The sequence below is a fragment of the Rhinopithecus roxellana genome, chromosome 8 (assembly GCF_007565055.1).
Source record: "Rhinopithecus roxellana isolate Shanxi Qingling chromosome 8, ASM756505v1, whole genome shotgun sequence".
NCBI lineage: Eukaryota > Metazoa > Chordata > Mammalia > Primates > Cercopithecidae > Rhinopithecus > Rhinopithecus roxellana.
In genome coordinates this window covers 42,695,310-42,709,030 of record NC_044556.1, presented here as the reverse complement: position 1 = coordinate 42,709,030, position 13,721 = coordinate 42,695,310, and the positions used below count along the sequence as shown (strand labels likewise).

Below are 13,721 nucleotides of genomic sequence, written 5' to 3'. Positions count from 1 at the left end.
CCTATAGTCCCAACTATTGGGAGATTGAGGCAGAAGAATCACTTGAACCCGGGAGGCAGAGGTTGCAGTGAGCCGAGATCGCGCCACTGCACTCCAGCCTGGCAACAGAGCGAGACTCTGTCTCAAAAAAAAAAAAAAAAAAAAGGTCAAACTATTTGTCATTTCGCTATGTTTAGAATAAAAGATTAAACATAGTTACAGGTAATGAATCCTTGCAAGAATGTGTACCATCCTATAAAACCAAACCAACAGTTTTTAATATGAAATAATAAAGCAAAAATAAAAGACAACTCAGAAACAGAAAGAGACTACCAAATAATACATCTGAGATGCCATGACACCTAGGCTGGACAGAAGGAGATGAAACGGCAGCACCTGGTACAGGACTGAGAGATGAGCAGGTACCGGAGAAGGCGACTCAACTTCAAATGAAACTGACTCCAGGCTGGGCACAGTAGCTCTTGCCTGTAATCCCAGCACTTTAGGAGGCTGAGGTGAGAGGAACACTTGAGCTCAGGAGTTCAAGACCCACCTGGGCAGCATAGTAAGACCCTGTCTCTAAAAAATTAAAGAAAAATCCGGGAGTGGTGGTGCACACCTGTAGTCCCAGCTCTTTGAGGGGGGCTGAGGTAAGAGGACTGCCTGAGCTCAGGAGGTTGAGAATGCAGTGAGCCATGATTACACCAACACACTCCAGCCTGGGTGACAGAGTGAGACCCTGTCTCAAAAAACAAGAAAAAACACAAAAACTGACCCAATTGCTTGCTATCAAATATATTACCTTCTCCCTTCAAATTGGTTATACTTTTTTTTTTTTTTTTTTTGAGACAGAGTCTCGCTCTGTCACCCAGGCTGGAGTTCAGTGGGGAGATCTCAGCTCACTGCAACCTCCACCTCCCGGGTTCAGGCAATTCTCCTGTCTTAGCCTCTCGAGCTGTAGCTGGGACTACAGGTGTGCGCCACAACACCCAGCTAACTTTTGTATTTCTAGTAGAGATGGGGTTTCACCATGTTGGCAGGATGGTCTCCATCTCTTGACCTAGTGATCCGCCCACCTCGGCCTCTCAAAGTGCTAGGATTACAGGCATGAGCCACCACGCCTGGCCTGGTTATACTTTTGTATTATTATTACTATTATTTTTGAGTCAGAATCTTGCTCTGTCGCCCAGGCTGGAGTGCACTGGCGTGATCTTGGCTCACTGCAACCTCCCCACCTCTTGGGTTCAAGCAATTCTCCTGTCTCAGCCTGCCCAGTAGCTGGGATTATAGGTGCCCGCCACCAGGCCCAGCTCATTTTTGTCTTTTTAGTAGAGATGGAGTTTCGTCATGTTGGCCAGGCTGGTCTTGAACTCCTGGGGTCAAGTGATGCACCTGCCTTGCCCTCCCAAAGTGACCTGGATTACAGGCACAAGCCACCCGCCCAGCCAGGTGTGTTCTTCCAATGGTCACTTCAGGCATTTCCAAAACAGCTGGACACTGAGAAGAGAAAGGAATATAAAGGTACCCACAAGTTAAAAAACAAATGCCGGGCCGGTGCGGTGGCTGGAAGCCTGAAGTCACACTGGGGCGGGCCTGGCCTGGCGCCCTCACCTGACAGAGCCCGCACGATCTGCTCCTTCTTCCACTCCCACGGCTGCTCATACTCAGCCGCGGGCCGCTCATCGTTCTCAGGCAGCCGGCTGTCAGGGGGCCATGCCTTCCCCTCTGCCCTGGGCCCCCCTTCTGCAGGCTCGTAGGGAGTGTCGTACAGCTGTGGCGGCTTCCCCAGGAGGTCCTTGGAACTCCGTCTTTTGGCCAAGGTCTCTGACTTCAGGCCACCCTCTGCAGGTTCACAGGGACTGTCAAGCAGCTGGAGAGCCTTCACCAGGGGATCTTTGGAACCCCGTCGTCTAATTTCTGAAAAACACATACCATACACAATGCCTTGAAAGCAAAGGTGCCATAAAAGGTGCCATAAAAGCCTCATTAACCCAATTACCTCAGCACCTCTGTCTGTCTGTCTGAAGGTGGCAGATAACTCCAAGATTGTTTCCTGATGGGCTGATTACTTCTCAGCTGTGTTACAAAAGCAAAATGAAGGTGCCTACAACTTCTTCCCTCCAGCTGCCTGAGTCAGATAATGGGATCCACTTTTTTTTTTTTTTCTTTGAGACGGAGTCTTGCTCTGTCGCCCAGGCTGGAGTGCATTGGTGAGATCTCAGTTCACTGCAACCTCCGCCTCCTGGGTTCAGGCCATTCTCCTGCCTCAGCCTCCCAAGCAGCTGGGACTACAGGCGCCTGCCACCACGCCCGGCTAATTTTTTTTTTCTTTTTTTGTATTTTTAGTAGAGATGGGGTTTCACTGTGTTAGGCAGGATGGTCTCGATCTGTCCTCATGATCTGCCCACCTCGGCCTTCCAAAGTGCTGGGATTACAGACGTGAGCCACCACGCTGGCTGGGATCCACTTTTAAGGTAGGAGATTACATCTGAAGACAATCACACCTCTGGGGTGCCACTTGCAGTTTGTAAGTAGTGGCCTTAGGGTGACCTGCTTAAGTTCCAGGTTCTGGTGTCTGCTCTGAGTATAGCTCACCTTCAAAGTTTTTATATCTTGTCAGGAAGCCCAGATAAAAGAATTGTAATAAAATGGACTGCAAGTCAAAAATGCATTTAATACATCTAATCTACTCAGTATCATGGTTTAGTCTAGCCCACCTTAAACGAACACATTAGCCCACAGCTGGACATGATCATCTGACACAAAGCCTATTTTGTAATAAAGTTTTCAATATCTCATGTAATCTACTGAATGCTGAAAGTAAACACCAGAATGGCTATATGCGACTCAAAGTACAATTTCTACTGAATGCATATCACTTTTGCACCACTGTAAAGGTTGAAAATTGTAAGTCAAACCACAGTAAGTCAGGGACTGTCTGGATATTCAAAGCACTGCTGCATATACACTGAGGTAAAGCATTTACGTGCATTAGTCAGAATTCTTGACTCCTATGCAGTTTCAATAAACTGGGGGAAGCCAGACACATTTACAAATAATATGTATTGGGCTAACAACTCCAGGATAAATCAAAGTAAAAGAAGTGTTACAAGGAAAACCAGTAATAACAACTCAGCAGCTAACATTTATCGATGACTTACCATGTGTGAAGCACTATTCTAAGTGTCTAGTAACTTTCACAATCCCTCTGTGATTATGGGATATCATTATTTATTACAGAAGAGAAAACTGAAGCACAAAGAGTTTAAGGAAATTGCCTAAACCAGTAAGTGCCAAAGCCTGGATTCAGAAGCAGGAAGTTGGGCTCTAGAAGCTATACTCTTTAGCCACTACACTTGGATTGACTCCAAGTGGAAAAGAAATGGAAGATGAGTTGACTTTGATAGAGAAGGTCATTTCCAGTGGAGGAAGCTGCATGAGTGAAGATATGGAGGTGGGAACGATAGAGGTCTTGTTCCACAATGAGGAGCTGAGAGATGAGTCTAAAGACCAGAAGACCACAAAGGAGAGAGGCAATGGGTAGTGAGACAAGCAGCTGGAAGCACAGGCAAGCCAAGTGCCAAGGTGTAGACATTTTAAAAGTAAGGACACAAAGTTTAGACGGTTGTGTATGTAATACAAAACCATTATAAGGTTTTTTGTTTTTTTATTTTAGCAAGGAATAACAATTACATGTGTGTTTCACTGGAAGATAACTCTAACCATGGTGTACAGGATAGAGTAAATCAGAAAGGTACAGTCTGAACTGGGGCATAAAAATAGATGGAAAAAACCAGATGCAAACCAACCAACTACTAGCTAGCTAACCAGCCAGCCAGCCACAGTGAAAAGGAACTAGCAGCACAGGGTGGTGAGCATCCTGGGGTCAAGGGGCCTTGCCAGGTAGACTTAGAGATGGCTGGAGTCTGGACAACCAGAGCTGGTGATGCAGAGTCTACATTATAGACCAACAGAAGCGTCATTTTTGTGGCTCTTCTAAACGCCCATCAGGAAGCCTTCAAACCATCCTCTACCTGGTCATAGTCAAGGAGAAACTTTCTATATGCAGATATCTCATTTCATCTCTTAACACCTCATAAGCTCCCGACTGTCTACTTAAGAAGTGAAGAGGCCAGGCGTGGTGGCTCACGCCTGTAATCCCAGCACTTTGGGAGGCCAAGGTGGGCGGATCACAAGGTCAGGAGATCGAGACCATCCTGGCGAACACAGTGAAACCCTGTTTCTACTAAAAATACAAAAAATTAGCTGGGCGTGGTGGTGGGCGCCTGTAGTCCCAGCTACTCAGGAGGCTGAGGCAGGAGAATTGTGTGAACCCGGGAGGTGGAGGTTGCAGTGAGCCGAGATCGCGCCACTGCACTCCAGCCTGGGAGACAGAGCCAGACTTTGTCTCAAAAAAAAAAAAAAAAAAAAAACAAGAAGTGAAGAACACTTAGAACGGCATGGGAGGCTTATATGAGTAGGTCACTGTCTTTCTCCCCAATTTCTCGACACTACCCTGCCCCATCTCTCCACAATTCAACTCTTTGCTCTGACCAATGTTCTACAGTTCCCTGTATACTACACTGTCTTGAGCCCACCTGTGTCCTGGCAATCTTGCAATCCTTTACAATCTAACTCAGCATCTTCTCCTCTCTGGAGAAGCCTTTCCTACCCACCTTCTTCTCTGATGCCCCACAGAGTTGATCAGGTGCCAAGGCTGGACCAACCCACTCTTACCCTGCTCTTCTCCCACTGCATCCATTTATATGTTGACGCATTTGTATTTTCAATTTGGTGGAGTCTGCCAGGGCAGAGACCACCATATCTTGTTTATTATTGCAGGACATATCATTATGCTAAATAATGATTGGATGGATGGATGGGAGGAGAGGGAGGGGAGGGAGCTGTAGAATGTCTCCAGGCAGGTGACAGTGTGGATCTGGATGAATATGTCAAGGGGTTAACAAATGGATCGTTGTGAATATTGTGAGAATGAAAGCAATCACAAGAGAAAAGGAGGGTAGATTGAAAACGAGAGAGGATCAAAGGCAGAATCTGGGACTCCTTCAGTTAAGGGTGGCTGGAAGGAGAGGTGCCAGCCAAGAAGGCTGAGGGGTCAGGTGAGGAGGAAGAGGCTCAAGAGACCGCAGGGCCACAGACACAAAGAGTGGAAAGACTTTCTATTTGTAACTTCAAAACAGGCATGGGGATGGTCCGTGGAGAAATACCACTGACTCATTAAGACCTCTATAACAAAAAGAGGGCAACAAATCAGGGAAACGTTATTAAAATCAGGACACCAAATTCAAAAGCGCAAAACTTAGGTACAGGCTGAGGTTACAGTTCTCTGCTGACTAGGGGCTGTCAGCAGCTGTCTCAAATTCTGTGCAGGGACAGCTCATTGAAATCACCTGGGGGCTTTAACGCATACTGCTTTAACCACCAGAGGTTCGGACTGGATTGGTCTGGGGCGCAGCGTGGGAGTCAGAGTGTAAAAATCCCCCAGGTGATTCTAAAGAGCAGCTAAACCTGAGAACCACTTCCACACCTCCTGGGTGCCCACAGCCCCCATCCTGCTTCCTCGTGCTCCAGAGCCTATCTGTCATTGCTAGTCCCATCCTGAGGAGAAAGGTACTGCTTGTGTCTACAACTTCCACATCAGAATGTAAGAGTCGGAAGAACTGTCCCTGGCCCCCACCCCCAGGCCAGGCCAGGTATCTGGGGTTGTCTGAGGTCAGAGCTGCATCTCCTGAGTTCCTGGACTCTCAATCCTACAGCTTTTCTTCTTCATTGCTTACTCCAAACGGAGATATGGAAAACAAGAAACAAAAACATACTCTGTTCTTGGTTCAATTAAGACAAGGCTGTAATTTTTTTAAAAGGAACTTTTCTAAAGAACTAAGAAAAGGGAAGCAGAAAACACAAAGGAGTTCAAAGGATGAATATAGAATAGAATTTTTAGGTTTCTAATCATAGTTTACACTCAGTTGAGACCATCTGGCACAGGCTGGGGAAACCCTTTCCCAAGGTCCTCGCTGCAATTCTGCCCCAGCTAAACTAAAAGGAAAAAGAGGTGATTCCAACCTTAAGACAGAAGGAGCCCTGCTCACAAGGACATTTCAATACATTTGGATTAAAATGATGTACAGGGTGGACGGGCAGTGTTCCCATCAGGCCCTCCAGCCCACCTCCCCTAAAATAAAATAAAATGATGTATAGTGATTAGAATCTTGAGTTATTACACATGTGTTTGAGTTTTTACTTTTGCAATGAGGTCCTTCTATTTAGACAGTCTCCCCATACTTAAAAGTTCTGGGAGATACACAAAGCATGGAGTTGAGAATCCTTTCTTGCAGGATCCTGGGATTAGGCAAAATATGCAAACTGCTATCATCTTTTGAATCAATGTTTAATTAGGGGGAGAAAGGGCTTGAGCACAGGCCTTCCCTCCCCATACCACCCGCCCCCTTCAAGGGGAGTAACCTTCCAGTCCATTCCAACACCTGGCTGCCCCCAAACCTGAGGCGCCATAGAAACAGAAACAATCGTGGGGCTGCAAGTCGACCCTTCCTGCAGGGAGAATAGCCCCTGACGTGCAGAGCTGGCTCCAAGAGGAAACGAGCCTGAGAAGGAGGAAATGGCAAGAGGAAGCTACACCCTGGCTGCCGATAGAGGCCATTTACCACAGCAGACAACAGAATGCAGGGGACGGGCAGCAGATAAACACTCATTTGCGCCTGGGGCTGAAGCTCAGGACTGACGTGCACCTACTAAAAACATGCAGTTGGTTGGTGTGAAACATTATAGGGGCCCAAAATTTTCCCTTCTCAATCCCCAACTCGCTGCAGGTAATTATGCCATTCACACGAAAACAAGAAAGTCTTAGCAGAAGACTAAGATTTTCTTTTACTAAATTAATTGTAGTTAGCAGTAAGTATTGCCCTATATAGTCCAGAATGCTCTATGAAAATAGAATTGTCTCTGGAGTGTCTAACTCATGGCTGTATTGACTAGGTATACCACTCATGCAGTAGTTATGGTAAGGCCAGTTATTACCAACTCCAGAGTCCATGCCTTATGCTCAAATGATTTCATGTAAAATGTTAATTCCAATTTCCAAATAATGTGCCTGTTTCCCTAATTCATTTTAATCCATTTCATGTTTCCAAAACATTAAACTTAGAGCCTCTTAAGACTCTATTTTCCTTCTGGCATCAGAAACAGGGCTGTTTGGCAATTTTTTACTCACATCTGATCATGCTCAAGCTTTTAAAATCACTTTAATATTTTCTTACTGAATAAATCTAAACATCTGAACAAAAGCAGGTATAATTCAGAAACCCTGAAATTTAGCAAGGAGAATAAAGACAAATCAAAACCAGTATTCATTTGCACTTTTTTCCATAAGGTTTTTTTCTGTTTAAATCACAGGCAAAGATGGACATAATTTTTTTTTTTTTTTTTTTTTTTTTAGAGATGGGGTCCCACGATGTTGGCTACGTTGGTCTTGAACTCCTGGTCTCAACTGATCCTCCCACCTTGGCCTCCCAGAGTGCTAGGATTACATGCATGAGCCACTGGGCCTGGCCAGATGGACATAATAGCTTTTTTTTTTTTTTAATGGAGACTCGAACAGTGAGGTTCTCTTTTAGATTTGGCTATTTAAACAAACCAACAAAATCATTTGGAAGTAAAAATAAAATTTTAAAAATAATCTTCGACTGGAGCTCAAAAGCTAAAACTACAGCTTGCTGAATGACACGGTATTTTCAGTTGTGTAATTTGGACAAATTATTTAATCTTTCTGAACCTAGGTTTCCTCAACTGTAAAGAAACCCACTTGCAAGGTGGCTCACTTTGTGGCTGGCAATCCCAGTACTTTGGGAGGCCGAGGCACGAGGATCACTTGAGGTCAGGAGTTTGAGACCAGTCTGACCAACATGGTGAAACCCTGTCTCTACTAAAAATACAATAATTAGCCAGGTGTGGTGGCAGGTGCCTGTAATCCCAGCTACTTGGGAGGCTGAGGCAGGAGAATCACTTGAACCTGGGAGGCAGAGGTTGCAGTGAGCTGAGATTGCATTCCAGCCTGGGCAACACAGCAAGACTCCATCTCAACAAACAAAACACTTTACAGGGTTGTTGCAAGATTTAGTGAGGTAATTTGGCCAGGCTGGTACCTAGTAAGCTCTCAAGTTACAGCTGTATGACATCAACTGCGGAAAGAAGCCTCATGCTAACTAGCCAATGGGAACTTTTAAAGACCCGTCCAATGCTAACGTTTCAAATGGTGGCTAAAACTCCTAATGCTAGACTATGTAGAATATTTCTGCTAAATATTTAGCTAAATATTTTAGCTAGACTATTTAGTTGAAATGTTCCTGTGAATTTAGCAGAAAAACAAGAGGTTTTTATGAATATTGCCTTGTATTCAGTCATATCTTTTTATGAACAATCCTCTAGATAAATCTCAGTGATAATTTACTCATAAATTCATAAATTCTTAATTTTTAAAAGAGCAAAGTTTTGGGGGGACCCAGGGAGCCTGGGTCCCATAGCGATTTGGCCACAGGAAAGCCATGGGCTTCTCTGGGTTTCCTCTGCCCCTGAGGTAGATGCTGGCTCCTATTCTCAACTTCATGGCACTTAATCATGCTTTTCAATGACTTATTTTCTTTGCTGGTGTTAGGTCTGCTTCCCCCTTAGGTTGTGAGGTCCAAGGGCAGAAATCATGTGGGTCTTGTTTCCTGTATGCCCAGAGCTCAGGACAGGGCTTAGTACATAACAAATAAACTCCCAAGAAATATTTGTTGGGTATTCTAAAACAACATATGGGCAGTATTCCACACACCTAAGATACTGTTAAAACCAGGCCTGTAATTCCCATTTCACTGGTAGAAAAAAGGCAATACAGAGAATGGCAACACAGATTTAACCACTCCACAGTTTAACTGTGTTCATTAAAATCCTTTCCATCTCCAGAAATGCTGAAACAAGTAAAAAAAATCTCTATCGTTTCTCAAGAAAGATGGGAAATTTCTGAACTTGGACTTGACAATCAGGTACACAAGAAGCAAACTGAATAAAAAAGTAAAGGGTTTTAAAAAACAAAAAACAAAAGCCCAGCGGCAAATCTTTTATTTCTAGCTTCCGATAAACTCACTTCCTGTTATTCTGTCCAGCTTCTAACCTATGGGTAGAATAAGACGTAGAGTCTCTACACTGATTTCGAATATTCGAAATGAAGAAACTTTAAAATCCACAAACTAAATTTTTTTAAAGAGCAAAGTATACTTAGATCACTAGTTTAGAAAGTTAGTAATTTGGATTTTTAATAAATTTGAATTTATTTGCCAATTGAATATATTAATTTTGTATTCCTAAATGAATTTATTTTCAGAAATTGTTTAAAACAGAGCATGGAACTTAATACACCCTCAAATATTAAATGCTAGTGATTATTATTACATTTATTCCATGTTGGACAATTTTGACTTCTGAAGACATCATTCTTGGTTGGGCGGAAAGATGCCTCACTTATGGGTGAAGTTTACGGTGGTTTTGCATATGGCATTTCAAGTGTGTCCTGAACGCCATGTGGTGTCGGGGACAGACCACTCAATATGGAGTGGGAGATCCGGGTGCTAATTCCTGCTCTGTCTCTTAAAACGTCTCCTGAACACAGGCAAGCCCGAATCCCTTTGATCTTGTTTTTTTTCACCCTGTCATGAGGGGGACAGCATTGTAGTCCCCTAGCTTACAGAGCTCTTGTGGGAATTACATGAAAAAACAAAAAAACCACCAAAATTATATTCATTTTTATAAAATCACAGCACGTTCCCTCTTATCAGTGCAGCTCTCAAAATAAACAGATGTACGGTATAAACTACCTACTTTAGTTAAAGAAAAAGATAAGAATAATAACCCAAGGACAAAGAAAGGTGAATCACAAGCATAAAACTAAGAAAATCCTTTCCCTCAATTTTATGTAAAAGTAAATCCTTTTCCCTATTCCTTTCAAGGCTCTGATGTTTTTTAAAACTCTGACAGTTCATTTTCACTTCCTTTCATTCACAGATTTCATTAGGGGTCACAGTCCAGTGACCTTCAGGGTCACAGCCTGGCCAGGGTACACCCTCCCCACACGGACTGCCTTATCTCTGTAAGCAGAGAAGCAGGAAGCGGAGCCAGGCTTTCCTGTTCCAGCTCGTTTTCATTCTGAAGCCTGTCTTGGCCCTTTCCAGTGTGCTGCCACTACCCTCTGCTCAACTCTTCTGAGACTATACTTACAGAACGTGAGCTTGACAACTCTTCAATCTGTTCTAAACAGAAGAGACAGAGTCTTTCATGTGGCACCAGTTACTCTTCCCAGGCATGAAACCCACAAGATTCAAATAAGGCTCCCTTGAGTCAGCACTCAGCAACTACATTTTTCATTATGGATGGAAGAATGTTTAAGGAAAACTAGATGAATACATAAAGTTCACAAATAACTCTATATTATTTCTATTTAAGTATCATTTATATCAACTTAATTATGACTAAAAGGGAAAAGTTTGACACTAAGAATGACAGAGTGACTGCTTAGCTCACAAACTGGAATTGTTCTGACTTGAAAAGTTACAAGATTAGTCTTTGGTTTTAGGTGGTTTGCCTTGAATGGCTTGGTTTACAGCAGTTTTGTTTTTTTTTTTGAGACAGAATTTCGCTATTGTTGGCTAGGCTGGAGTGCAATGGCACGATCTCGGCTCACCACAACCTCTGCCTCGCGAGTTCAAGCGATTCTCCTGCCTCAGCCTCCCGAATAGCTGGAATTACAGGCATGCACCATGATGCCAGCTAATTTTTTGTATTTTTAGTAGAGACGGGATTTCTCCATGTTGGTCAGACTGATCTCGAACTCCTGACCTCAGGTGATCCGCCCACCTCGGCCTCCAAAAGTGCTGGGATTACAGGCGTGAGCCACCACACCCAGCCAGCAGTGATTGTTAATTATTGCTTAGTAATTAAACTTTTGGATCCAATATTGTAGAACTTGAGAAAGTCTTCTACTACAAAATGCAGAATCGCATATTTGCATTTTTTTTTTTTTTTTTTTTGAGACGGAGTCTTGCTCTGTCGCCCGGGCTGGAGTGCAGTGGCCGGATCTCAGCTCACTGCAAGCTCCGCCTTCCGGGTTTACGCCATTCTCCTGCCTCAGCCTCCCGAGTAGCTGGGACTACAGACGCCCGCCACCTCGCCCGGCTAGCTTTTTGTATTTTTTTTAGTAGAGACGGGGTTTCACCGTGTTAGCCAGGATGGTCTCGATCTCCTGACCTCGTGATCCGCCCGTCTCGGCCTCCCAAAGTGCTGGGATTACAGGCTTGAGCCACCACGCCCGGCCTGCATTTTTTTTTTTAAGACAGAATTTCATTCCTGTTGCCCAGGCTAGAGTGCAATGGCGTGATCTCAGCTCACTGCAATCTCTACCTCCCAGGTTCAAGCAATTCTCCTGCCTCAGTCTCCTGAGTAGCTGGGATTATAGGCATGCACCACCATGCCTGGCTAATTTTGTGTGTGTTTTTTTTTTTTTTTTTTTTAGTAGAGACAGGGTTTCTCCACACTGGTCAGGCTGGTCTCAAACTCCCGACCTCAGGTGATCCTCCCAGTTCGCCCTACCAAAGTGCTGGGATTATTGGCGTGAGCCACTGTGCCTGGGCTTTTTTTTTTTTTTTTTTTTTTTTTTGCTTTGTCGCCCAGGCTGGAGTGCAGTGGCGTGATCTTGGCTTGTTGCAACCTCCTCCTCCCTGGTTCAAGTGATTCTCGTGCCTCAGATCCTCAACGAGGTGGGATTACAGGTGTGCACCACCATGCCTGGCTAATTTTTGTATTTTTAGTAGAGATGGGGTTTTGTTATGTTGGCCAGGCTGGTCTCAAACTCTTGGCCTCATGTGATCTGCCCACCTCTCTCCCAAAGTGCTGGAATTACAGGCATGAGCTACTGTGCCTGGCCATGCTTGCATTTTTTAATAGATTAAACTCCCTTAAGTATGTATTAGATCCTTGGTAAGATGTATGACTCCCATTATGAATGTTAAAGCTTCTGAAAGTGGCCCCAAAATGTATATAATCATGTTAAAACTGAACATCACATTCTGAGCAGATCTGCACTCATAAATGCCATCTTGCACAAAACTAGAAAAACTTTAAAGACTCCTTTAAATTCTAAAACTCTGAAGGATACTAAATCATAAAGGAAGTTACCTAGTCTGACATTAGTTTGGGGTCTACTTTCTGTTTCTTCAAGTCAGCAGGATCTGGTTAAACTGTTTTATCCCTCTTCCCCAATAGACACGGGTTGCTGTATTACAACACTCTGAGTGTGAGATTTCAGTCCCTATTCTGCAGAGCCTGTTACAAACCTGTTATCATTTGTTGTGCATCATATGGTTCCATGTAACCATCGTTCTCTCCGACTCTCTCTGCATCCCTTTGACCCTTTGTGCGTTTAGCATCATAAGGGTCAGCATAGTCTTCTAAAATGATGACCTGTAAAATAACAAAAAAGGACAGTTGCTAAGGGCCACCATAAACCAAAATGGCAATGGTATCAAAATGGCTACTGACATCTCCTGCATCTCCAAAGAGGTCAAAATCTCTACAACCAGTTCCAGATAGCTTTTGCACTTGACTATGTGTCCCAGTTAGATAAACACCTGATTTTTTTGGTTGTATAGTTGATTTGCAACAATTCATCTAAACTCACTTATCCCCAAGGCTCTTTATACCTTCCTTTATTTCCCCAAGCATTAAACCTTTTCTGAGTTAGAGGGTGGCAGGGGTGGATGTGGGTGGGGAGTGAAGGGTACCCGTGGCTTTACAGCAAAAAGGGTATGTGGCTTTACCATATACCCTATGAATTGAGTTTTTCAAACTTCAATCCGCTGAGCAGTACAGTCATAATGAGTCAGTCAGTCATCCACCAGCACTGGCTAGGCACTGTGAGGGAGTCAAAATAAACCTAAGGCATCCTTCCTGTCCTCAAGGAGTGGATTACAGCTCCAAAGAGACAGGCTTCATAAATGAGAAATAGGTCAGTACTAAACAGTATTGTAGGCGTTCTTCGTTCAACAATTCATAGGCAAATTGACTGTCACAGGCTACAGACCAGATAGGGTTTTGATCCCTATCTGGGATCCCCTATTTTGTGTCAGAAAGCATCTGTCTTTCCAAAAATAGAAGGTGCCTGAGGAGGTGATGTGTGACAACATGGGTGACAACACCAGAGGTTAGGGGACCCTTCTCACGGAGGAAGCTCCTCCAGGCCTTGCTCCACAACCTCCGTTACATTCTCCAAAGAGTTTAGAAATAACACTGGAGTTGGTGAGAATTCAGATACATGAGGAGAAGCGAAGAGGAGGAAACAGCCTGGAAATAGTCTCAGAAACTTCAGACATCCAGAAGTGACAACCATAAAAATAACCAGACAACCACTGCAAGGGACTGTGACTGCGACTGCCATTCACTTAACAAACATTTATCTTGACTACCCACCATGTGTACTGCAGTTGCAAGATACAGTGAGGAACCTAAGATGATACTCAGCCCTTGGCTTCAAGGTGATTGTGATCTAGTCACACAGTCAGGTGGACCACTGAATAACATGAGCTGGGTCCCTGTCCATCTTTACACAGCTCTCCGCTCAGTGCCTGGCTCAGGGTGGGCATGCTGTATTTACAGCATGAAAAAATGAATGGAGGAAT

The 13,721-nt window shown here is 44.1% G+C and overlaps 1 protein-coding gene across 2 annotated transcripts in view; it reads right to left on the bottom strand.

The window, feature by feature from the left end:
- SHE (Src homology 2 domain containing E) overlaps positions 1–13,721 on the bottom strand; it is a 31,959-nt gene that overhangs the window by 16,385 nt on the left and 1,853 nt on the right. For both annotated transcript variants that reach the window (XM_030937205.1, XM_010364688.2), the window contains exons 2-3: positions 12,381–12,507; positions 1,591–1,896 (exon numbers count right to left, since the gene is read on the bottom strand). In XM_030937205.1, the coding sequence (XP_030793065.1) occupies positions 1,591–1,896; positions 12,381–12,507 (433 nt within the window). The remainder of the gene's footprint in view (positions 1–1,590; positions 1,897–12,380; positions 12,508–13,721) is intronic.